The sequence below is a fragment of the Antechinus flavipes genome, chromosome 5, assembly GCF_016432865.1.
Source record: "Antechinus flavipes isolate AdamAnt ecotype Samford, QLD, Australia chromosome 5, AdamAnt_v2, whole genome shotgun sequence".
Classification (NCBI taxonomy): Eukaryota; Metazoa; Chordata; class Mammalia; order Dasyuromorphia; family Dasyuridae; genus Antechinus; species Antechinus flavipes.
This window is the reverse complement of record NC_067402.1, coordinates 40,391,667-40,418,195: the sequence shown is the minus strand read 5'-3', so window position 1 is coordinate 40,418,195 and position 26,529 is coordinate 40,391,667. Positions and strand designations below refer to the sequence as shown.

The 26,529-nt window shown below is 39.7% G+C and overlaps 1 protein-coding gene across 1 annotated transcript in view; it reads left to right on the top strand.

Annotated features, from left to right (window-relative positions):
• Positions 1 to 235: 235 nt before the first annotated feature.
• LARS2 (leucyl-tRNA synthetase 2, mitochondrial) overlaps positions 236 to 26,529 on the top strand; it is a 141,539-nt gene continuing 115,245 nt past the window's right edge. Inside the window, exons 1-3 of the mRNA XM_051961079.1 lie at positions 236 to 329; positions 5,301 to 5,556; positions 11,090 to 11,218. Of these exons, the coding sequence (XP_051817039.1) occupies positions 5,323 to 5,556; positions 11,090 to 11,218 (363 nt within the window). The 5' untranslated portion in view covers positions 236 to 329; positions 5,301 to 5,322. The remainder of the gene's footprint in view (positions 330 to 5,300; positions 5,557 to 11,089; positions 11,219 to 26,529) is intronic.

The window sequence follows — 26,529 nt, the reverse complement described above, 5'->3', positions numbered from 1 at the left end:
AAGTAAAGAAATTGGACTCGATGGCTACGAAATTCCCTACGAGGTCATCCCTACCCTAGAGGCAGAGGCGGGGATGACCAGAGAGGTCTGCTCCAGCCCCGCCTTTTCCCCGGCCTCAGCCCCGCCTCCTCGCCAGCTTAGGCCCCGCCTCCTCCCCGTCCGGCTCCGCCTCCTCCCTAGTCCTGGTCTTCCTCTTCCCCGGGTCCGGCACGCCTCCTCTTGTCTTTGTGCGCGGCGTTGGCTGTCCATAAAGTTTTTGCTTTCCCAAGATGGCGGCGCCCATGAGCAGACACCCCCTCGTGGATTTAAGAAACTGAGCTTGTACGCAGGTAACGCCGCCGCCCCGACTGCCGTCCGGGCCTTCCCCCCTTGGGCGCCCCGGAAGCCGCCCACCTGCCTGTCTCGGGAACAGGCCCGGAGCTTGAGACCCGAGACGGCGGTGGAATTTCCGTGGTCCGGGGTGGGGGGTGGGGGGAGCGGGGAGCGGGAAGAGGAGGGAGGAGAGCAGAGGGGCGGGTCTGGGGCGTGTCCGGGCTGTAAAACAGCACCTTGGGGATCGCAGGGAAAAAGGCCTGAAGGGGGAGCTAGAGAAGCCCCTAAAATATGCTCGGGGGAGCAGTGACCCCTCCCCGGGCCTGTTTCCTAGTCAGAAAGATGAGGGTGTGAGCGTCAGCTCCAGGCTGTGAGCCACCTCCCTAGCCTCTGATGACCCTGACATTCCTCTGAGGTGACCGAGTGACCCACGCTGAATTTGAACTCAGCTCTCTCGACCCCCATGTTGCTCCTCCGGACCTTAGGTTTCTGCAGCGTTCAGGACACGTGCTCAGCAGAGGCAGGGACAAAGGCACGACCCCCAAGCCAGTCTGATCCTGTTGATGTCCTTCAGTCATGTCTGACTCTCCATGGTGGCCTTTTCCTTCTCCATCTCATTTTACAAAGGAACAACCTGAGGCAAACAGGGTCACATGACTTGCCCAGTCCTAGTAAGTTTCTGAGGCAGGATTTGAACTCAGGTGCCCGGGACCTGAGCCGCCCTAGTCCTCATCCTTGAGTCTCACTCTCCTTTGGCCCCCTGATCACTAAATAAATGATAATCAGCTCGGGGATAACTAAGTTCAGCACCAGTGACTGGAGAAGGGAGAGAATGCTGATCGGGGCCGCGTGGAAGGGGTGCCCAGACTAAGGACCCAAGAGCAAAGCTGGGAAACCACTCAGAAGCAATTTATTCCATTCACCTCATTTACAAATGAGGGAAAACGAGGCACAGCCCTCCAGTGACCCGCCCAGAGTCACACAGACTGCGGCTGCATTAGACTCTAAAGCCCTCATCCCCTGCAAGATGTAGGGACCCCCATTGGGGGAAGTGGGGAAGGAGGAGCCGCAGTGGCCCCATTCCTGGTGTGATGAAGCCTCCCATCCGCGAGCCCTGCGCTCCCGCTGGGGATGCACACCTTCACGGCGCATTTGATAATCTAGTCCCCCTCTAAGTGCTGGGGGCACGATCCCGGGCTTGGGGTCTTCCGGTCTAAGGGGGCTCGAGCACAGGAAAAGGCGTCCCTGCGGGTATCTGCAATAGGAAACAGAAGAGAACGTGTGATGTGAAGGCAGGACGGCACCTTATTGGGTGGGGGCGGACAAGAGTCGGAATGGACCAGGAGCTGGACAATCTACTTACAAATCATTCCAGAAGTGCCTAATCTCATCTGTTTGATGCTGATTCTTATTAACTCCCCTTTCTGGAAACACACCCTTTATGGCCTTGTCTCTTGGTTCCAGGGGGATGCCCTATTTAGAGTTTAGAATCTTTTGTTAATACGGGCCTTAAAATAATCTCTTCATCACAGTAAAAGTCTAGCGTCAGGTGTTCAGTGGGCTTCTGAAACCTTCACCAGTGTTTATAAGAACAGTTTGGGAATATGCTGCTCTGGGCAAAAATGCCCAGTGTTCAGAAGAGGATTCTGAGGGACAGAGAGCCGACTGCTTTTAATTCTTAGTGCATGAAGTTTGTTAAAGAAAAAAAAATCTAACCAACAGAACCACCTGCATCAAGGATTTCCATTTCAGGGTAGTATTATTCATAATTGCTAACCGTGTGATATCAAAGCCAGTGAGGCTTGTTAGGATATTAAGATGCTCATCATTCAGCTCAATTGCATTTTTAAAGTATTGTTTTTTATTTATTTCTACTTGAGGGCACAAATCAGACAATTCTTAAGTAGTGTTAGTGAAAGCCGCCTAAAAGGAAGATAATGGATTTGTGTAAAAGCAGTAATTCCTTGCCCCCTAGAAATCTTCTGTTCTGTTACTGGTAAAGATGTGAACATTTGGCTTGGCAGGAAGACCATCAGAACAGTGAATCCAGGGCAAAGCTTGAATTGGGTGGGATTTGGATCTCAAGTGTAATTCCTGTTTTTAAAAGTATCTGAGTATGATTGGTGATTTGTATGCCTCCTCAGACTATTTCTAGGTTATCTTTTAGCTTTATAAAGAATCTCTGGAATTCTAGTACTGAAAATCATGCTTAATAGTAAAACCCATTTTTCATTGAGAACTTTGACGGGCCAGACTGAAAATCTAAATACTTTGATGTTATTTTTTGTGGGTATGGAATGCTCCTATGTAAGCCCATAATGAATTATCTGTTTTAATTCTTTGCTAGAAGGGAATTAATTCCTGATAGATATTGAAATGACCATTTATAGAATTAATGAATTTAAAAAATAAACTAGGTTAGCATACCTTGTTGTTCATTCATTTTCGTTGTGAATGACTCTTTGTGATCCATTTGGGGTTTTCTTGGCAGAGATGCTAGAATGAGTTGCCATTTCTTTCTCCAACTCCTTTTACAGATTAGAAAACTGAGACAAACAGGGTTTAGTGACTTATCCAGGATATCCTAGCTAGCTAGGTGTCTGGCTTTGAATTTGAAATCATCAAGATGAGTCTTCCTGATTTCAAGCCCAGTAATCTATCCACTGCACCATGTGCACATATCTTGCTATTTTTTTTTTCCTAAATTGAGTTTTAAAATCCCTCTTTTAGTCTTTTCTTTGTGATATGAACATTGAAATGTTGTTTTTTAAGAAAGGGGTAATCAGTAAGCTGAAAGTTGAAGCCTGTTTGGGTTTTTCTGAATGCTTAATTAAAGTCTAGCCTTATTTTCAGTCACAGAATTTTTAGATTTGAAACTGAACTTGGCAACCATCTACACAAGTCGAGACCTCAAAGGAATCCCTTCTATAATGTAACTGAAAAGTGGTTAGGCAGCCTTTGCTGGAAGACTTGCACAGATGGAGAGCTCACCATTTCCAATTTGGGGCAGCTCTGGCAAGTTTTTCTGGACTTCAAGCATGTTTACCCCTTTACAACTTTCCTGACCATTCTGCCTTATTTTCCCCTCTGGTTGTTGGCCCAGTGGAACAAGTCCAGTCCCTCTCTTCCATATCAATAGCCTTAAATATTTGAAGATAGCCATCATGGCCTTCTGGAGTCTTCTCTTCTGCAGGCTCAGTGACTCATGTTCCTTCTTCTGATGCTCACAAGGCAAGGTCTCTAGGCCTTTGAAAAGACTGATAAACTTTGATAAGTTCTGATTATTGTCCTGTGAACATGATCTCCACGATCTGGACCCAAACCCAGACCTCAAAGTGCAGAGAGAAGAGACACCATCTCCTTCCTCTTCCTGGAAGCTCTACTCCCTTCCACTACTGGGGACCCTGGCAGCTTGCCACCCACTAAATCCTAAGGGCTACCATCTTCCCAAGCTTTTCCCTGTCCTATACTTGTAAAGAAGCCCTTTTTGTACTCAAATATTAGATTTTCCACTAATTCCTCTTTTGGGGTTCCTGTCAGAAACACATTATGTCTGCAATAGTGGGCATGCTAGTGATGGAACAAGAAGTTCTTAACTTGAGACATTTCCAAAATTCATCCCTGCTGAAGTTAGGATTCACCAAGCCAAATTCATTAAAGTGAGTGGAAAATACAGTCAGGCCCTTACTTATAAAAGGTTTATGTTTGCAGAGTTTGTAAATTGACTGTTTGGAGCTCAAAATGTGTTTTCCTTTGGAAATGGTGTTTTCCTTTTGGAAATGGTTTGGAAATGGTTATGTCAGCAAAGAAAAACCAATTTTAAAAACAGGTTTTAATATAAATATAATAATAGAATATTTTAATGAATATAGGTTTTAAACTAAGTGAATTTTATTCTAAGACATTTCCAAAAGATTCATGATGTAAAATGATATCTACATCCAGAGAAGGAACTATGGACTCCGAATGCAAATCGAAGCAGACTATTTTCACATTTTTGTTGGGTTTTTTTTTCTTGTGGTTTTTCTCTTTTCTTCTGATTCTTCTTTCGCAGTATGACTATTTGGAAATATGTTTAATATGATTGTACATATATAGCATATCAGATTGCCATCTTGGGGAAAAGAGAGGGGACGAGGAAAAAATAGAAATTAAAATATTATAAAAGCAAATGTTGAAACAAACTTAAAAATAAATAAATAAATGCGCTTTTACAGCCCATAATATAGGTGAATATTAAGGCCCTCGTTCTACTTAGATATATACTAGGTCTGTGACCAGAGCCAACTCCTCAGGCATCTATAAGAATGCCTACAAATAAGCCAGAGGAAGTTCCTCCAGGAGTTCCTTATGTTAAGATGATCAAAGTTAAGTTAGTTTAAACAGTGACCCCAAGCTCTATCTCTGCTCTTTTGGCTCTGAAGCATCTTTGAGTTTAGAGCTTCCCCGACCCACAAAGAAGCCAAGTGAAGAGGAGGAGCTGGATAGAGTTTCCAGTAGCGGTCTTCCCGTGGCATTTTAGATGGAAGGAATCACATAAATAATAGTAGGAAGGCAAGGAAGGAAGGAGAGAGCCTTGGTCTTCTTCCCAGCAAGAGTAGATGCTAAAGGCCCCAGGAACATTAGAGAATATATTGCTGTGAAGAGATGACTCAGGCAGGAATGGGAAAAACCACTGGAAGTGAGTGACTATAAAGGAAGGGCAGAGATGACTAGAAGTGGCAGAAACCAGTGCTACATGTGCACCCTTACTTCGCCTAGCACTTATGAATTACTAGCTACCTGTTAAGTCTTAAAAATAGAGCTTGTATTTAATGCAGTAGAACTACCACACGATTCTTTTGAGGTGATTAAAAACCATTAGTAGTGTGAAGCAAGGAAACATCTTAATGGAGAAGGAATAGCGGGCTGGGGTGAAGGAGAAAGATTACCTAATGAGCCACACTAATAGGATATTATTGTAAGAATACTGTTGTTATCTCTTTCAGAACTATTATTGCAGTCGGAAGAATGGCTTCCACTCGTCAGAGATTTGGAGTGTATTCCTCATTTCTGAGAGGCCTGCTAAGTGTCCAAGCGCGTGCAGTTACTTGGGAAGGGAAATTAATTCCTGGATGTATCCGATGCATTTACAGTGCCACAGGGAAGTGGACAAGGGACTATACTCTGCAGACCAGAAAGGAAGTTGAAAAATGGTGGCATCAAAGAGTCAAGGAAGAGTTCTTCAGAATGTCAGAGGTGGACGTGAGTATTCTGAGAAATCAGGAAATGTGTGTGTTCATGTTTTAGTTTCTAGTGCTTACACAAGACCTAATATGTAGGAAATGATAGCTAACATTTGTGCAGTACCTTAAGGTTTACAAATTGCTTTATGGATATTAGTTCACTTTATTTTGACAACAACCTGGGGTAAAGGGCATTATTGTTTAGTTCCATTTCACAGATGAAACTGAGGAAGCCAGAAATCAAATCAGTCTTTTCATTAACAATTAGCAAGCATTCATTCCAAGCACTGTGCAAAGCACAGTTAAGTGACTTACCCAAGATGTGAACTCAGAACTTCCTGCCTGAAGGTCCGGTGTTCTGACTGGGTGAGCTCCGAGACCAAACCTGTATTTTGGACTTTTTGTTTCTCAGTGAGAGAGAGTTGTGGGCCATGGGAAAGAGTCCCAAATCTCTTACCTGCCTCAGCTCTTTTATTTATCTTTTGTGAACAGCTAGGAAGTGTTAAATGTCTGGGACCAGATTTGAATTCAGGTCCTCCTGACTTCAGGGCTGGTGCTCTATCTATTAGCCACTTAGCTGCCCTCCAATGTGACTTCGTAAGGCTTCGGCTTTCTCCCCTCTGCCCAGAGAAATCTGACTAAAGGACCTGAAACCCTGCTAGAGGAGAAGGCGGTGGTATCCAAACACTGTTATTCATGAACTTGAGCTACAGCCAGGAAGAATCCCTTGGAATGCTTGGAAGTGGGTCAGAACCAGTTGGAAAGCAGAGAGGTTTCTGTTTGAGATAGGAGAGAGCTTCTGGAGTTAGTTGAACAGGGAGTGATTTGTTCAGGTTCATGTGATCACTGACTTTATAGCTCAATCCCAGAGTTTCTTGAAACATATGGACATTAAATGGCTTGTCCCAGGTCTCACAAAGCTTAACACAGTATCTGGCACATTGAAGACCCTTAATCAGTGTTTATTGATTGACTGATTGACTGACTAGGGCCTAATTGATAGTGAGTGTCCCTGCTCATACATAGTAAATGCTGTTGGAATGCTCTTTTCCGCTTGTGCCATCATTCATTCATTCATTCATTCATTCGTGCGTCAGAGTTAGAACCTTAAGAGGTCTCCCTGATAAGACCAGCCCTCTCTCTACTACAATGTGCTCTCTCTTGCCTTGTATATATTTACTGCTGTATATGTGGATTTTTGTTGTTAGGTGAAAAAATTTAATAAACCATATTTTTCTTAGAGATGAAACATTCTATCATTGAATTTTTTTGAGTACTTTCTAAGCATCTGTATTTTAAAAATTAAAATGCATCATAATTAGTTTTTTTAGGGAATATGGGGAGTTGTCTTAAAGGGATGAGGCTTGTCAAGGCATCAAGTATTTTATTCAGTATCTGTCATGTGCCAGGCACATAGTAGTGCCAGAATGATACTCCATGCATTTAGCCAGTCTGTTCCTCAAAGTGTAGCCACAGTAACAAATCTGTTGAAGGCCTTGCCAGCTTGCTTAGGCCTTCTAGAGCTTGTGCTGTGCTTGAACAGCCTTCAAGAACCCATCTCCCTTTTGTGTTAGGGCATCAGTGGAGCTGAACTCATCAACAGAAGGTGGGCCAAAATGCAGAGGTAGCCATAATATCCATTATGAGGTAAGCCTCTTGAGGCTAGTAACCCATCTTTTATTCTGCTTGTATTTATATTCCCAACATTTATCCTGTAGTAAGCGTTTAATTAGTGCTTATTAATTGACTGACTTGACTTTCCAAAATCCTTTACAGCAAGAAGAGGGTAGGGCATGAAAAAGTAAAGAGAGTTCTATGTCCAGACCCATGAAATTAGAATTCTTAGAAGCACTGACATTTCCCAGGGATTCAGAGCTTGGATTCAGAGCAAAAGCAAGTCTAACTCTTAACTTCATTATTTCTGACAGATCAATCAGGGGTCCAAGAACAAGCACATCTGAATTAGAAATCAAAAGGAAGATTAAGGATATCCTGAGTTCATTTTGGTGGTCTTCCTTTTCCTTTTATTAAGAACAAATAACCTGGTCAGACAGATTAATTCTAATGCTACTCCACTGAGCTCTTAAAAAGCTGAATGAACTTTATTACACACCTATGATGCCCAGGAAAGCAGGGATTTGGGCGTTTCTCCTCAAAACCTGCCCAGAAGTACTTAGAATGTGTATAAAAATAATCCCCTGCACACAGGGGAGAAGACTTAATTATTTTTTGTTTTGTTTTGTTTTTTAAAAAGCTTAAATCTTCTGCCTTTTATGTAACTATAAACATTTTGCTTTTAGTTATATTTTTTTCACTCAATTATAACACAAAATCCTATAGTTATTTTGTCCCATTCTATTCCCAGGAGATGGAAGTCATTAAAATGTCAAAGAAGAAATTAACTTAATTCACACAGAAAAACATGAGGCCATTATAACTACAAAGCTTGAATACCTTTTAAATAGCAAATAGAACAATTCTAAGTATTAAACATGTTTTTTAAAAATAGCCACTACTTTGTGTCTTTTAGTTGCATGTTTAGAATATAGTTAGGTTACTATTGTATCATCAGATTTGGGCATTATTGGTCTCTGTGTTGATTGAACAGAAGAAAAGGGACCTTTAGAAAAGAGTATACTTAAAGAAAAACAATTTTGTGGAGACTGTTAAAAAAGGATATAGAAAATATAGTCAAGATGAGATGCTCCTAAAACAGCAAAGTAGTATTGAATTTTTTTTTGTAAAAATAGGTAATACTCAAAAACATAAGTAATAATAATTAGACTTTATATAGTACTTTAAGATTTCACAATTTCTTTTCACAGTTTTTTCAAAATCACAAACAAGATTTCATTTGATCCTCACAGTAACCCTGAGAGATAAAGGTTATTATTATTCCATTTTACTAATGGAGAAAGTGAAGCAGATAGCAGTGCTGTGGCTCTCCCAGGAAGTCTGAGATTGGATTGAGCTCAGATCTTGCTCACTCTCATCTTATTTACTGCCCTGCCTGGCTGTCCAGTTCACTTTCTGCATGTTCACATTTTTCTTATCTCCAAGCCTCAGATCATGCCATGTTGCTAGATATCTATGACTGGAGGAGAGAAATAAAGTTGATAATTTTGCTCAGCTGCCCCTCACCTAAATCTAACCCATGTACTAGTCCAGATATCAGTTTTGAGGCTTTGTTGGTCTGTGGCAAAAGATCTTCTCCCTTTTCAAATTAAATTAGTGTTGTTAATGTTTTTCGCCTTTCTGTTGTATTCATTTTCCATTTTTCTTCTTGATATAGGCAGTTGAGCCAAACAAAGATTATCTATCTCTCACCTTCCTTCCATGGGAGAACTTGACTTTGTTACATCAAACCTCTATTTAAAAAAAAACTTCAAAGAAGACCATTAAAGTTTTAATTTAGTCACAACAAAAAATATCCTAACAGTTTGTTAAACATTAGCATAACTTATATAAAGAGATTATGGAATTTCCTTTAGACTTTTGAGGTCCTTTCTCCTCTCTTTTTGCATTAACATTATTCCCTGATTTTTCTCATTACCAAGGGTTTTAGGTCCTCTTGATTTTTTGACAAGATTTTCAGTTAAAAAGTATAATTGTTTACCTTCCTCCCTTTCTGTTTTCTATCCTCAGTGATTTCATGTATACTGATGAATCTCAATTGTTCATTTTACATTTAAAGACTGATTAATACTTTGTGGATCACTTAATCTTTTTATTTCCTTTTTACTTTCCTTATGTTTATTTAGACTATTTCAATATGCCTTAGGTAGTTCACCGTAAGCTGGGCAGAAGAGGAAAAAAGAGAATAAAGAACCCCCTAGACAGTAATTTATTTTGTTATTTCTTAGGAACTGTGGTGTAAAATTTGGCTGAGCAGAGGTAATGGTTGCAGTGAATGGCTTAAAGCAACATTTGGGCATTATTTATTATTTTAATTTTCCCTTTTTTTTTCTATGCTTTCCTTGAGTGGATATTATCATCGGTTTTATTTGCTATTGTAACAAATAAGTATAACCAAACAAAATCAATCTCTCCATTTGCTACATTATATATGTAGACCTAATTCTGCCTCTTGACTCCATCCCCCTCTGTCAGGAAATGGTAACATGCTTCATTGTTGGTCCTTTGGAATCATCTCTTTGATCAGAGTTCTTAAGACTTTATCAATTGTAAAGGCCTCATTTCCAAAATATATAGAGAATTGACTCTAATTTATAAGAAATCAAACCATTCTCCAAACTGATAAATGGTCAAAGAATATGAACAGACAATTTTCAGATGAAGAAATTGAAACTATTTCTAGCCATATGAAAAGATCTCCAAGTCATTATTAATCAGAGAAATTCAAATTAAGACAACTCTGAGATACCACTACATACCTGTCAGACTGGCTAGAATGACAGGACTTTCCCATTTTCATAATGAGGAATGTTCAAGGGGATGTGGGAAAACTGGGACACTAATACATAGTTGGTAGAATTGTGAATACATCCAGCCATTCTGGAGAGCAGTTTGTAACTGTGCTCAAAAATATGTCAAACTGTGCCCTTTTATCCTTTAATCCATCCTTTAATCCAACAGTGTTACTACTGGGCTTATATCTCAAGATCTTAAAGAAGGGAAAAGGACCTCCATGTGCATGAATGTTTGTGGCAGGTCTCTTTATAGTGGCCAGAAACTGGAAACTGAGTGGAGGCCCGTCAATTGGAGAATGGCTGAATAAATTGTGATATATGAATGTTATGGGATATTATTGTTCAGTAAGAAATGAGCAGCAGAATGATTTCAGAAAGGCCTGGAGAGACATGAACTGATGCTGAGTGAAATGAGCAGGAACAGGAGATCATTATATACTTCAACAACAATACTATATGATGATCAATTCTGATGGACGTCTCAGCAAGAAGATAAACCAAATCAGTTCCAATAGAGCAGTAATGAACTGAACCAGCTATGCCCAGAGAAAGAACTCTGGGAGATGACATGAACCACTACATAGAATTCCCAATCTCTCTATTTTTGTCCGCCTGCATTTTTGATTTCCTTCACAGGCTAATTGTACACTATTTCAAAGTCTGATTCTTTTTGTACAACAAAATAACTGTTTGGCCATGTATACATATATTGTATTTAATTTATACTTTAACATATTTAACATATATTGGTCAACCTACCATCTGGGGGAAGGGGTAGGGGAAAGGAGGGGAAAAATTGGAACAAAAAATGTTGCAATTGTCAATGCTGAAAAATTACCCATGCATATATCTTGGTTTTCTTTATAGGGTCATTATAATTGGACTGATTGTTCCCCTGCTCATACATGGCCATTCCAGTTTTTCTATGGCCATTCCCTTTGTCAGGTTCATGGTGTTATAATATTCCATTACATTGATATGCCATTTATTCAGCCATTCCCAAACTGACAGGCATCCCCTTTGTTTCCAATTCTTTGTGACAAGGAAACCAGCTGCTGTGAATATTTGTAGACTGTATCATAGATGTTCTCAATAGTGACTTGTTGACTATTTCTTTCCTAGAAATTGAAGCCCAAGTTCTATGTGCTCTCCATGTTCCCTTATCCTTCAGGAAAGCTCCACATGGGCCACGTTCGTGTCTACACCATCAGCGATGTGATGGCGAGATTTCAGAAAATGAGAGGGATGCAGGTAAGATGTGATAAGATGCTCATTGAAGCCATCCTGCTTCATTCAGGTAGCAAACCCAGGTGGGAAGATTAGTTAAGGGGGGAAAATGGGCCTTGGAAGATGACTTCAGAAGATGCATTTCCTAACAGACAAAGAGTCAGTGATAAAAGATAAAAAGAGAACTCTCAGATAAAAGAGAACTAGAGAAGTTTGAGGACCTGGTGAAGAAATACATCCTTTGCTTTGATGACCCTGAGTCTTGTTCTCTCACAGATCAAAGAGAATCTGGAAGGAAGGAGAGGTCATTGGGTTTGCTGAGAGGTCAATGAGGGTTGTTTTTCAAACGTGGGTTGTATGGAACAACCAGGTTAGAACACCAGATTGCAGAAAGGCCAAAGGAAGAAGCTGAGGCTTGGCTTCTGAAGTGGAGGGGTCCCATCCGTCAGCAGGGGCATTTCTCTTGTGGTAGAATCTTTTTTTTTTTTTTTAAGTTAAACAGATCTTTTATATATATATATATTTTATTTTATTTTATTTAATAATAGCTTTATATTGACAGAATCCATGCCAGGGTAATTTTTTTTACAACATTATCCCTTGCACTCGTTTCTGTTCCAATTTTTCCCCTCCCTCCCTTCACCCTCTCCCCTAGATGGCAAGCAGTCCTATATATGTTAGATATGTTGCAGTATATCCTAGATACAATATATGTTTGCAGAACTGAACAGTTCTCTTGTTGCACAGGGAGAATTGGATTCAGAAGGTAAAAATAACCCGGGAAGAAAAACCAAAATGCAGATAGTTCATATTTGTTTCCCAGTGTTCTTTCTTTGGGTGTAGCTGTTTCTGTCCATCATTTATCCATTGAAACTCAGTTAGGTCTCTTTGTCAAAGAAATCCACTTCCATCAGAATACATCCTCATACAATATCATTGTCGAAGTGTATAATGATCTCCTGGTTCTGCTCATTTCACTTAGCGTCAGTTCATGTAAGTCTCGCCAAGCCTTTCTGTATTCATCCTGCTGGTCATTTCTTACAGAACAATAATATTCCATAACATTCATATATTGTGGTAGAATCTTAATAGCCTTCTCTTGGGGTTGTGAACGGCTCTGTGTCCTGCCCATGTTAGGACCCAGGACTGTGGGGAACCAGGGACTGTGTGAGCTTGAGTCCAATCCTGCCATTGCCCAGCAAGAGCTGTCTGTGTATGGGGGGCCCCAGTGTTGAGGGTTGGCCATTGTGTGCTGGCCTCCCAAAGCTTAAAAGCTCATAGATAGCTCTCACCCGTCTCTTGGGTTTCTGTGAAAAGCTTTATGCACTCAGCTCAACAGTTCTGAAAGGAACTATGTGTCATTGTCCCCTGGTCCCTTATGTAGTCGAGCTCATGTTGACCAGAACATAGCTGTTGTCTTTGGGTTCCATGTTCCTGTTTTCTTCCATCTTCCCTTCACATCCTTTTTAATCACAGTATGTGAAGCAGACAGTCAGAAGACAGGACCCTGATTGGCTTTGCAGAGTTCAACTGACCTAAATTGTGCCCCTTGCTATTTAAAATCTGTCCTAAAAACGGGGACACTGATGCATTGTTGGTGGAGTTGTGAACGAATCCAGCCATTCTGGAGAGCGATCTGGAATTATGCCCAAAAAGTTATCAAACTGTGCATACCCTTTGATCCAGCAGTGTTTCTATTGGGCTTATACCCCAAAGAGATACTAAAAAAGGGAAGGGGACCTGTATGTGCCAAAATGTTTGTAGCAGCCCTGTTTGTAGTGGCTAGAAACTGGAAAATGAATGGATGCCCATCAATTGGAGAATGGCTGGGTAAATTGTGGTATATGAATGTTATGGAATATTATTGCTCTGTAAGGAATGACCAGCAGGATGAATACAGAGAGGCTTGGAGAGACCTACATGGACTGATGCTAAGTGAGATGAGCAGAACCAGGAGATCATTATACACTTCGACAACGATATTGTATGAGGATGTATTCTGATGGAAGTGGATTTCTCTGACAAAGAGACTTAACTGAGTTTCATTGGAGAAATGATGGACAGAAACAGCTACACCCAAAGAAGGAATACTGAGAAATGAATGTGAACTATTTGCATTTTTGATTTTCTTCCCGAGTTATTTTTACCTTCTGAATCCAATTCTCCCTGTGCAGCGGGAGAACTGTTCGGTTCTGCAAATATGTATTGTATCTAGGATATACTGCAACATATTTAACATATATAGGACTGCTTGCCATCTTGGGGGGGGGGGGGAGGAGGGAGGGAGGGGAAAAAACGAAACATAAGTGATTGCAAGGGATAATGTCGTGTAAAAATTATCCTGGCATGGATTCTGTCAATACAAAGTTATTATTAAATAAAATAAAATTTAAAAAATAAATAAATAAAATAAAATCTGTCCTAAGCTTGCAGTAGAAAGCAAACCCTTCCGCTGCACATGCCTGCCTGTTTCTGCATCTGTAATGTGGTGTCTCTGTTTCCCACCGCCTGGGAAGCAGCAGATGAGGGTCAGAGCTCCCCCATAGTGCAGGTTTACAGCAATGCCCTCTGGAAAGACTGACCTCATGATCCTATCACCAGAAGAGTTTTGGTCTCACTGTGCTGAGGGCTGTGCGTCCAAAGGACGTTTATTCCTGACTTGTCGAATGTGATTATTATTTGTCTTTTAGCAGTTGCTTTTTATCTACTTTGACTGGAAGGCTCAACAAAGTGAACTTTTAAAAAAACTATTATTCTTCAACTATATTTGTTTAATCATGATCTTTCTCCTGGTTGTATCAAACTATTCGTGATTACCGGCTGAGAACTTGAAACTCTAGCCTTCCTAGCAGAACTGTAAAAGGCTCCCAAGATGATTTTTGGATGTAGAAACTGCAAATAGTCTGTGTGCATGAGGGTGTTTCCCTAAAAAGACATGTTTTTTCCCCCAGATCTTTCAAGTTTTGATTTTGCTGATTATGAAGGTATAGATATTCAGATTTGCCTTTTTCTCCTTGAACTCTTTTATACAGCCCTTTGTATTTCTTGGGTGCTTTCTGTTCCCTCGCTTGGAGGAAGGAGTGGGCCTTTCTGTTCTTTCAGACAAACTAGGACAGTCAATAATCTTCAGAGTAAAACGTTCCAAAGGGTGAAATTTAAGCCCTAGGGTAATGAAACTAATTCTTTGTTCCAGATGCTTTCATGAAGTACACATGGAGAACATGTTTAAGATTGAATATGTCCAACATAAAAAAAAAAAAAAAAAAAAAAAAACTGTAGCCAGCTCAGAAATAAACCTGCATGAGTTAGAACATCCTTTTTTCTTTTTCTTTCTTATAAAGTAAAATATCCCTGGATACGGAAGAGCCAGAAGTTTTAAATACTTATTTAAGCTGCTAAATTAGGACTGTGGCACAGGTTTTCATGATGTGGGGAACACGAGTTGCTTTACAATATTTTTCTCTCCATCTATTCTCATGTAAATATCATTGCATCTCAAGGATCTATACCCTGCTCTAAGTTTGTTAACAACTAGCAGTGAGGAAAGGCTTTTACTTTAAAGGCTTTTCTTTCAGGACCTAGGTAAATCACATCCAACAAGAAAATTTAGAAGGAAGTAATTTGTAAGTTAGATAGGATTAAATTCTGGAGCAAGATGACCCTTGCCACCTTTATGGGGCTCTCTCCTCAATGTGATGGGAACATTTGTTGCCAATTATCTTTTCTGATAGTAGTAAATGGGAAGATTTCTGGCAATGGAAGTCTAAGAACTTTCCTTTTTGAAGTGTGACTTCCTTGCTACCAACAAGAAGGCTTACAATCATTAGGTGAATTGGGAGCCAAGAGGAGTGGATAAAAAGCGAATTTTACTTCTTTTCCTTTAAAGTGCCTTAGGGAGGAAGAATTGTAAAACCAAAGTAACGTGGCAGAAACTGAACTTATCCTCCTGCGAAGCCACAGTTGTTCCCTCCCTGTGATTTCATCCTGTCCCACCTCCCCAAGATGCTTCTTCCTCCTTTGTCCCCATGATGGCATCGCCCTTTTGTCCTTCCTCCTTCCAGTCAGTGCACAGATATGCAGAGCTGTCAAGCTGCCATCCTCCATCAGTCTCAATTGGCTCAGAAATCATGTCCTAAAGGGGAATAGGAGATTCTGAACAACAACAGAACCCAACATGAAAAGAGGCATGTGGTCTTGGGAAGGAGAGAACCCCACATTTGTTGAATGGAAGGGTGGCCCCAAGGTTTAAGGCATCTTGCAACCTCTGAGAGAAACTAAGGAGTGACACCTTGATTTGGTTTCTGTTGGGAGTCATTTTGTGGGGGAATTTTGGGCATGTCTGTGGCTTTAGATAGATGTTTCCTTATAGTCATCTTCATTGGATTATTAATGACATATAAGTAGAGACATCGCAGATCTTACCTTCACTAGGAAAATGTCCTTACATGTTCCAGAGCACATTGATCTTTGAACTTGGAGATACTTAGAGTTGGAATCACTTAATTTGGCATTTAATCATATTGCCCTGAAGTTTTCTCATTTTTTTCATGTAGATGAGATTCACAAGGGCAGGAGCATTAACAAATATTGGGGGGAAGGGGAGGGCTACTGTGTGCAGTGGTGATTATGGACAAGTATTTTCGTTTGTAAGTTATAAATTCTGAAGATACAAAGGTGGGGTATTTATTATATATGATCTGTAACCAGATACATAGCTTGCCAGTTTGTTCAAGGGCAAATTGTTACTTTATCATCTTTTGACCTTTTATGTCCTCTAATACAATATTCTTTTCTTCCCCAAGTAGAGTCGTCTTTCAGTGATATTTTAGATTTATGTAAAATGTGACAGAGCAATTGTTTTTGCAAAAATAATTGTATTGACAGAGTCTTAGAATCTCAGAGTTGGAAGCGACAGTAGGGATCATCTGATACAAGCTTAAAATGGAATCTTCTTTACAACATCCCCAGAAAATGGTCCAGCCCTTTAAATACTTAAAGACAGTTACTACTCCATAGGTTGTCTCTTCCTAAGATTTAACATTTCCAGTACTTCTAGTCAACAGCTGAACAAATATATCAAATGTTATCTGTTATGGTGAAGTTGTCTGTCCTTACTGTAGTTTGGATATGCTCAATGTCACTGTCTTTAAAATATGACATCCAGAACTAGTCAGAGTTCCCTAGTAAATATAGTCATTACCCATATCTTCTTTGTGTTTTCCTCCTCCTGTACCTTTCCTCCTACTCTGCTGTTCTTCAGTGCTTTGCTCTACCCTTGTCTGCCCCCAACTGTTTTTTCTGGGAGATTGCAAGGAGAAAGATTGGGGTCAATGAAATACATGATACAAAAGAGCAAGGAAGTGTTAGAGCTCTGAGAATCATTGTTAACTCTCACCAGCATTCTGTGACATTCTTTGAAATATCCTCAGAATTTTTATTAATTTTGGTAAAAGAATTAAACAATAAGAAACTTCGATCCTTTTCTTCTTTTAAAAAAAATTAATTGGTTTGAGTAGCTTGAGAACTAAGAATATTTTTTTTGATTTTGTCTAAAAACCAAAATAATAATAATAAGCACCTCTCACAAACCGAGATGCTTTGCTATTCACTTCAGTGGATATTGTAAAAGCAGAAAAAGGACAGAATCTAATATTCTGTTAGGAATGCTAATAGCCAGAATCATTTCAGAGAAATGCTAAAAAAAAGTACCATTGAACCAAAATCATACAAACAAATCAAACTCGATTTAAATTTGCTGTTCCTCTTGCCTAATTTAATAGTGATATAACTGTGCCTGCCATGGGAATCCTTGGTAAATTTAAAGGGGAGTTGGAGCCTAATTTTAGATGTTGCCTCCAAGGAGCTCAGAACTTATCTAATAATCCCACCATCTCTCCACTCTTGAATTTTCTTCCTTTTGAAAATGTTAACTAAGTATTAGCTAAGCCAATTATTGTAAGATGATGATTTTAGTCAGTGGACAGAGGAAGTGATCAGGTCCTTCAAATCATGTCTCTATTGTACTTGAGGTTACTCCCAGCTTTGAGTCTTTCAAGTTGTGGTCTTTTTGTGATATGCAGCCCCACAATTTCCCAAAAAATACTTTTGTGTCAAAGTAGATCTTTGTGCCAGGGAACATCTTGGGGTTGTTTGAAGTACTGTGTAATTATAATGTCATCTAGAATGCCTACTCCTTCTGATGCAACTTTAAGTCCAACTCATTGGTCCTATCCAACTTACTCTTATAGTCTAGACAGTGAGCCTTTTTCCCCGAATTGGTTTTTCTTGTGTAGGTTGCTAGGCCAAATTCTTGAGTGATTGGTCGTGGATCTCATTTAGAGACCTTGACATTATATGTAATCCACAAGCAGGAACATCTGGACCCATAAACAATAATAAATTAACTTGGAGAAGAAAAGACATAATGCAGCCTTCAAGTACTTACAGGTTGTCACCTGGGAATTGGATCAGAATGTCCTGTTAGATTTGGGGCCTAGAAGCTCTAGGTAGATATTATAAGGGAGCAAATTTAAGCTTGAAGTGAGGAAAAGCTGCTTAATGATGAAGGCTATCCAGATGTCTCCTCAGTGATCTTCAAATAAAATGTATGTAATCCCTTCGCTATTTGGGCTCTGTTGGACAATCTTAATGATAGCTTCAAGCAACTTTGGCAAGCCCATCTTTATTTTTTGCCTTTCTTGATAGTAATGATCAGAGGATGTCACATAATGTTATCTCTTCTCCCTATTGTGTTTATTAAGGAATCTTAACATAAGCATGGAAGTCATCTTGGCGGAAGAGAGCCTCAGAGGATGTATTTTGCTCTACCAAATAAAATGTTTTTTTATAACCATCTTGCTTTGCTGTGGAGCTCTGCATGATGAATATAAGCAAAAAGAGTAGAGTGGGCTTTGGAACATCGCTTGTGTAACATATCTGTCACAGCTCACGCAAATAGTGACATTGTAACAAAAAGATCCGTAGTTCAGTATTTATTTTAATATTCATAGATGTCAACTGAGATGGGCATATGGAAGGATATGTTAACATGTATGGTTCAGAGTTAAAAAATGAGAAACACCAAAGGATTGTAGACTGAAAATATGAACACTTTCCTCCAGAAGTGAATCATAAGTTCCTGGACACAGCAAATATAAAAGGAGTGAAATAAGTAACTTTGGATTAATTGAGTGACAGGAGATTACAATTTATCAACATGGGAACTTTTTCAAAATCAGCATCTCCCAATAGTCATGAACTTGGATTCTTAGAATAAAGATCTAAATCAGCACCAGGTAGAAGACAGGAAGGAGATGAGAAAATAGAGCATATGATTACGCAATTTTAACCAACATGTTAAAATTATTAACTGAAAAAAAATTGGGATTCCAGGGAAAAGCAATTGCAACAAGTAGGCCAGAATAGCTCACAAATTACCTTAGTCAGAAAGTACTTGATCTTGCTAAATATAGAGACACACCAATCAAGGATTTCGAATATAAACTTACTTGTAAAATATTATGTTGGAGAATTCTACGTTGGAGGATGGAAGATTGGGACTCACATAGCTTCATGAAATGTTGAGGAGCAGCAGTGGGAAAATCAGATGTATCCAGAACTTGACATAAAAGTCAATTTAGCCAGATCATTCTAAGAGCATTTTAAAATGAAGGTGGATGAAAAATGAAGTGGATCCATTCACATTTCTCCAGTAATCCATTTCCTTCATCATTGACAGTAAACCCATTAAAAAAGGATTCTTAACATCTCAGGATATGATGTGAAGAAGTGGACATCACAAAATCTCAAAGCTGGAAATGATCTTAAAATCTCATTTAACCCATATTCAGTCAAGAAGCCATTTCACAAACATAGTCCAAAGAACTGTCATTCTCTCTTTGTTTAAAGTTCCCAGTGCAGGGAACCCATTGACTCAAAGAAGAGCTATATTTGGCATTGAAATAGATGGAAGAGCATTTGAATAAGTCTAAGGAAATTATACAGTATATTGTGCTAGTAGAAATATTATTTAAAAAACACTAAAGGATAGTTTCTCAAATTGTCTAAAAGAAAGCAGAGTACTAAAACTAGACAAAAAAATGATAGATGATATTACAAAAACAAACAAGAGCATGGAAAAGAGATCCAAAATCATGGATCTACTTTCTCATCTCTATGAAATCTTTATAATGATCTGAACAAATCAAGGATATGACTTGACATAGGAAATGACAAGGATATGACAAAGATGCCTTTGATAAAATAAAAAATTAGGGAAGCTTTTATAAACAATATTTTACAATAGACTACATCTTCAGAGTTACACAACTGACTGAAAGGTAAATAAGATCTCACTTGTTTTTTTTAGTGGATGCGACAGGGTCTGCAATTTTGTCAGTGTTAGCAATTTAGCTCTAACCAAGCACATCCCAGTCTTTCTGTGACTTAATAACATATTAAGTCCAAAGAGATAGATTGAAGCATATAGAGATTTAAAGACATGGATATAACAATGAATATGCAACAGCTGCCTTTTATATAGTGTTCCAAAGTCTTCAAAACATTTAATATATGGTGTTTTCATTTGATAAGACAACTTTATAAAGTCAGTAAGACAGTTTATTCAGTTAAGCAAATATAATATGTACCTACTATGTGCAAAGTGCTGGGGATATAAATATAAAGACTGAAATAATTTCTCCTGTTAAGGAATTTATTACCTACTAGGTGAGACTACATACATATATATATGTATATATGCACATAAAAAACCCATATATGTACATATATATGTGTATATGCACAGACACATATATGTATATATACACACATTAATACAGATTGTCTATTTTGTATTGTACATAGATACACCTAGATACCTATAAAGGAGCTTGTGAAAGACCTTAATTTAGGAAGGCCGAGGTCCCACCACCAACCCAGGCCATTCTCAATTGTCTTACCACTGGACTTTGAGGACTAAGTGATTCTGACTCTGCTTCACTTAAATTCACTTCACTTGCACGTTAAGACATCAGCTTCATAATGTCATTGGTCTTTGAGAATGGAGAATGAATAATAACACTGCATATACACACATTCTACACACACACACACACACACACACACACGCACAGATTGGGACATTAATGTAGGAATTCCCAGGTAACCACCCTTATCCAATGCAGATATGTAAGTAAATATGGAATAAATCAAGGTGCTTAGAGAAAGAGGTTAGCAGTGGAGGATGGGCCAGATCAGGAAAGGCTTTATGAAGATGAGAGCATCTTAACCTGTGTTCTTGCCGCTGTCCTCCTCCTCTCCTACCCCCCAGTCTTTGGTAATCTGTTGAAGCCTATGGATTTCCTTTTTTATTGCCAAAGCTAACATTCCTAATACAATATTAAATAGTAATGGTTAATAGTGGGCAACCTTGTTTCACCCCTGATCTTACTGGAAATGGTGATAGTTTGTCCCTGTTACATATAATGCTTGATGATAGTTTTAAATAGATGCTACTGATCATTTTAAGGAAAACTCCCTTTATTCTTATACTGTCTAGTGTTTTTAATAGGAATGATTGTTGGATTTTATCAAATGTCTTTTCTGCATCTATTGAGATTTTTGTTAGTTTGGCTATTGATATAGTCAATTATGCTAATAATGAACCAGCCCTGCATTGCTGATATAAATCTTACTTGGTCAGAATGTATTATCCTGGGGATGGCTTCCTAAAATCTCTTTGCTAATATTTTATTTAAGATTTTTGCATCCAATATTCATTAGGGAAGTTGGTCTATAATTTTCTTTCTCTGTTTCCACCCTACCTGGTTTAGGTATCACCACCATATCTATGTCATAAAAGGAATTTGGTAGGACTCCTTCATTATCTATTTTTTCAAATAGTTTGCATAATTTAGGTATTAATTGTTCTTTAAATGTTTGGTAGAATTCACATGTAAATCCATCTGGTCTTGGGGATTTTTTCTTAGGGAGTTGATTAGTAGCTTGTTCTATTTCTTTTTCTAAAATGGGACTATTTAAATAATTGATTTCCTCTTCTGTTAATCTGGGCAATCTATATTTTTGTATTCCTCCTTTCACTTAGATTGTCATATTTATTGACGTAAAATTGGGCAAAATAATTCCTAATTATTGCTCTAATTTCCTCTTCATTGGTAGAAAGTTCTCCCTTTTCATTTTTGAGACTAACAGTTTGATTTTCTTTCCTTTTTCTAATCAAATTAACTAAAGGTTTATCTATTTTTTCACAAAACCAATTTTTAGTTTTATTTATTAATTAAATAGTTTTCTTACCTTCAATTTTATGGGTTTTTAATTTGTTCTTTTTCTAGCTTTTTTAGTTGCAAGCCCAATTCATTGATCTTCTCTTTCTCTATTTTATGCAAGTAAGCATCTAGACCTCTTTCTCAGAATATTTTAAAATGCATAGACTAAAATACATAGGATCATAAAGGAAACTATTTCTTTGAAAAAAGCTGTTATTTATTTATTTATTTCCTATTTATGTTAAGGAGTCCTGCTATAGAAGAAGTTGCATTGTCAAGAAAAAGGGAGTAACTCTTTGGGGTGATAATCAATAGTGAGTGCATCCCAGATGCGAAGACACAGAGGCTGGAGCAGGGTCATGTTTGAGGAATAGAGAAAAGTCTCATTCGGCTGAATTGCCATCAGGGAGAGTGACCCAAGAGCCTGGAAAAAGAGGTTATAATCAGGCAGGCTTTAAAAGGCACTTGGGAATTTATATTTGATCCTAGAAATGATGGGGACCAGAGTTTCTTGAATAGGGGAATGATGTGGTCAGATCTGTTCTTTTGGAAAATCTCTGACATGAAGGCACCTGTTTAGGGGCCACGGCAATAGGATAATTTAAGAGGTGATAAGACATGTTTAACTTATATTGGATTGCTTGCTATCTTGGGGAGGGCAGAAAGAGGGAGAAAATTTTGGAACACAGGGTTTTGCAAAGGTAAATACTGAAAATTATTTTTGCATGTGTTTGGAAAAATAAAATACTATTTTAAAAAGAAGTGATGAATACTATTTTAAAATATTTTAAATTTAATTTAATTTTAAAATAAAAATAAACTTAAGAAACACTTTTGGAGATAAAGCTGGCTCTGTGAATATAGAAGGGCTCAGAAGTGGAGGTGTCATAAAGGCAGACAGAGCAAGGTTTGGTAACTAATTGGTTAAGAGAGGTGAGGGAGGGTATAGAATGAAAGAAAACACTGAGTTTGTGAGTCTGAGAGAGTGCGGCTTCTTTGACAGGAACAGGAAAGTTTGAGGAGAAAGATAATGAGTTCTGTGGGGGAAACGTTGAGTGTAAGCTGGATCTGGCCCATCCATGAGGCAGCTGGGGATACTGAGTGAAGCTCAGAGGAGAGACTGGTCCTGGGTATATAGATCCATAAATCCCTGCAGAGCAATGATAATGAAGTCCATGGGGATTGAAGAGGTCATTGAGAATACAGGGAAAAACAGGGTCCCAGAACAGAGCAGATTCAATTCCACCTGGTCCATTATGCAATGCTTTCTGCTTTCCCAAACTGCCCTCATACCAAAATCCACCTTTAAAAAACTCGCATCATTAATTCGTGATGTGATAGGCTTTGTCTGCAACTAGCACAGTCTTCAAAGAACCAAAATGGTGGGTGAGCTAAAGAGGGCGGGACAGCCAGATGGAGGCTGTGTGGGGTACAGAGACCCTAACCCAAAATGACTCCTCGGAGATCTCTCAAAGTGAAGGTTGAAAGGTTTTGTTAGAATCTCAAGAGCAGCACAGTCTTTACCTCTGGGAAGTCCAGAAGGAGGAGGCTGAATTCACAGGAGGAGAGCTCAGTTAAATAAACAAGCACTACAGACCCCTCCCCCAAATCCCCTTTTGCAAAGCTTTTAGTTTAGATGGGTTCTTGCTGTTATTTTTCCCTTATATGGCAGGTGGGGTGATAATGGTCTGACTAGAGATGAGATAACTACATAAAAAGTTTCATTTCTTCAAGGTCTCATAAAAAAAGCAAAACCGAGGCCTCAGGCTTCTCTTACTTTAGCAGACAGTTCCTGAGAAACCACATTGCTTGTCCTACACAGGGGCCATCTCAGCCCATGCATGTTCGGGGTGAGAACCTGGGGGCAAGAAGTAACAGGAAAAATGGTGCTCTCAATTGTGGGACTTGGAAGGAAGGCGGAGGGGTTGTGCAGGGCCAGGGAGGGGGCTTCATCTTAGATCCTTCTTTGCTTCCTGAAATGCGCAGGCTCCTGGAAAGCAGGTTTTGCCCATTGCCTAGGCGTGGGGGGGAGGGGGTAGCACAGAGTCAGTTTGGTCATTGACAGCTCGTCATGATCCCACTGGTTTTCTCAGCAAGGGCACTGGAGGGCTTGGCCATTTCCTCGTCCAGCTCATTTTTACGGATGGGGAAACTGGGGCAAACGGGGTAAAGTGCCTGGGCCAGGGGCACACAGCTAGTGTCTGAGGCTGGATTTGAACTGCCTTTGAGGTTTTCTTGGCAAAGATACTGGGGTGGTTTGCCATTTCCTTCTCCGGATCACTTTACAGATGAGGAAACTGAGGCAAACAGGGTTAAGTGACTTATCCAAGCTCACACAATTAGTGGCTGAGGCTGCATTTGAACTTGGGAAGAAGAGGCTTCCTGACTCCAGGCCCAGGGCTCCATGCTCTATGGCGCCCCCTCGCGGCCCTGCCTGGTGTGTAGGAGATACTTAAAGCTTTGCTGAACTGGGCTGAATGTTAAGCCCCGAGCCAGAGCTTCTGCAGCTTGGGCCCACCTTGCAGAGGGGACACAGTTGGAAGTGATCGCTACTGAAAACTGAGGGGGAGGGCAGAGCGCGGTGGGGGAGGGGACAGAGAAGAGGCGGCCGCTGCTGTGGATCGGAGCGGGATGTCCCTCCTTCCCACCTCGGCCTCTCAGAGCCTCTCATTTCCTTCACAGTCCCGCCCCTCCGGCCTCTCCTGGTGCCCTCTGCACCACCTAGCTGCGGGCGCCCCCCCCTGCCGGACATTGTGTTTCTTTTGTGCCGCAGTGCTCTCCCCCGGTCAGTCCCCCCTTCTAGAATGTCCTCCTGGAGGACAGGCGCCATCACCCACCGCGGGAGAGCGGGGTGACCCGGGCGAGGTCTGGCAGACCCAGAGAGTGAGCTGCAAGAGGCCGGCCACATCCTCCCCATTTCTGTGCCATCGGCCATTCTTCGGGGCGTTTTCAAAGCCCCTCTTGCCGCCTGAAGCAGGTGCTTGTTTCGTTTTATTCCTAATGGAAAGAACTTGGCGTGTGAAGTCAGAGCAACGGGATTTAAATGGAAGCCATGCTGCCGGTGTGATGTTGGGAAATCACATCCCCTCTGTCCCGGAAAACCTCTGCTCGTTGGAGATTGCTTGTCTCTTTCAGACATAAAACAATCTGAGGCATGTAAGGAAAGGCCCACGCAGCTGTCAGATTTGGGGTGAATCCTTGGGGGGGTTTTTGTTTCTTTTGTTAATAATGAGGGCCCGCCCCCCCCCCCTCTGTCTGTCTGTCTCTGTCTCTCTCTCTGTCTGTCTTTCTCTCTCTCTCTCTGTCTCTCTCTCTCAGCACAGACATTAATGTTTTGCTGCCACATATCTGTTCCGCACTATGGTAACTTCCCCAGTGAGTCTGCACTAGAAATTGTCACAGATATATGGAAGAAGTTTCTTTAAATTCGGATTTCATACTAAGATCAGAATTTCAGTGTTTGCTTCTTTCTTGTTTTTTAGTTTTCTCTTTCAGAGATTTCCCTTTTTTACTGGTAAATATAATTTAGAATACATTTCTGGTTGAGTTGTGGTTCTTGTTATGTCTGATTCTCCAGGACCCCATTTGAGGTTTTCTTGGCAAAGATACTGGAGTGGTTTGCCATTTCCTTCTCCGGATCACTTTCAGATGAGGAAACTGAGGCAAACAGGGTTAAGTGACTTATCCAAGCTCACACAATTAGTGTCTGAGGCCAGATTTGAATTCAGGAAGATGAGTTCTCCTGACTCCAAACCCAATACTCTATCCACTTTGCCATCTAATTCCTTGTTTAGAATACATAAATAGACATAGTTATGCTCACTATTGAAATTATAATTTAATTGCTCTAAATCTTTACTTAATCATTCTTTAATTCTTGCAAAAATTTACAGTGGCCTTGGAGATTTAATTCAACACACTCCAGCACACTTCCTCCTAGTTAGCTCTGCTGTAAAGAATCAAGATCTGTGTTAGGAAAAAAGTGGAGAAAAATGAAAAAGTCAATAAATAACCTTGGAGATGACAAGAACAAAATAAAAATGCACAATTGTATAGAATTGTCTTTATGGGCTTTATAAACGCAACTGCCTCACAGTTGATCTTTTTTTAATTAACAGAAACTATCCTCCCCTTCACCTCCTTACTCCACTGAAAAAAGTAAAACAATTTTCTTGTAACAGATATGCAAAACACAACAGAATAAATTCCTCTATTGACCATGTCCAGAAAAAATGTATGTCTCAATCTGTAACTTGAATCCATCATTTCTATCAGAAAGTGAGTAACATGTCATCCTTGGTCCTTTGGAACAGTGGTTGGTCATTGCATTGATGAGACTTCTTAAAGCTTTTAGTTGTTTTTACAGTGTTATTGTTATAGGATAAATTGTTCTTCTGGCTTCACTCACTTTCTCAGCATCAGTTCATACAAGTTTTTTCATGTCTGTTTGAAATCATCTTTTCCTGGTTTCTTACACACAGTGGTTGTTCCCTCACATTCAGACACTACCATATGTTCAGCCATTCCCCAACTGACAGGTTTCTGCTTAGTTTCTAGCTTTTTGCCACCACAAAAAAAAAAGAGCTGCCACAAGTAGGTTTGTATGCATTTTCCTCTTTGTTTGATTGCTTTAGATAGAGGTCTAACATTGAGAGAGCTGGATCAAAGGGCATGCATCCTTTGGTAACTCATGTGAATACTTCCAAATTGCTTTCCAGAATGGTTGAATCCATTTATTGTCTTACCAACCAAGCACTGACCAGAGCTCTACTTATAGCCCATCCAACATTTTATTTTTCCACCTTTGTCTTCAGAATTACTTTAATTTACATTTTTTTCATCATTAGTATTTTGGAACATTCTTTCTGGATTTCCACTCTTTTAGAACTGCCTCATCATATTCTGAGATTATATATGGTTGGGAAATGACTCTCATTCTTACAAATTTGAATCAGTTCTTTATACATGAAAATTTATTTTTTTGGAATTATTTTATTGGAAAAAATTGCTGCAAATATTTGTTCCCCAAATAATCATTTCCTTTTTAAT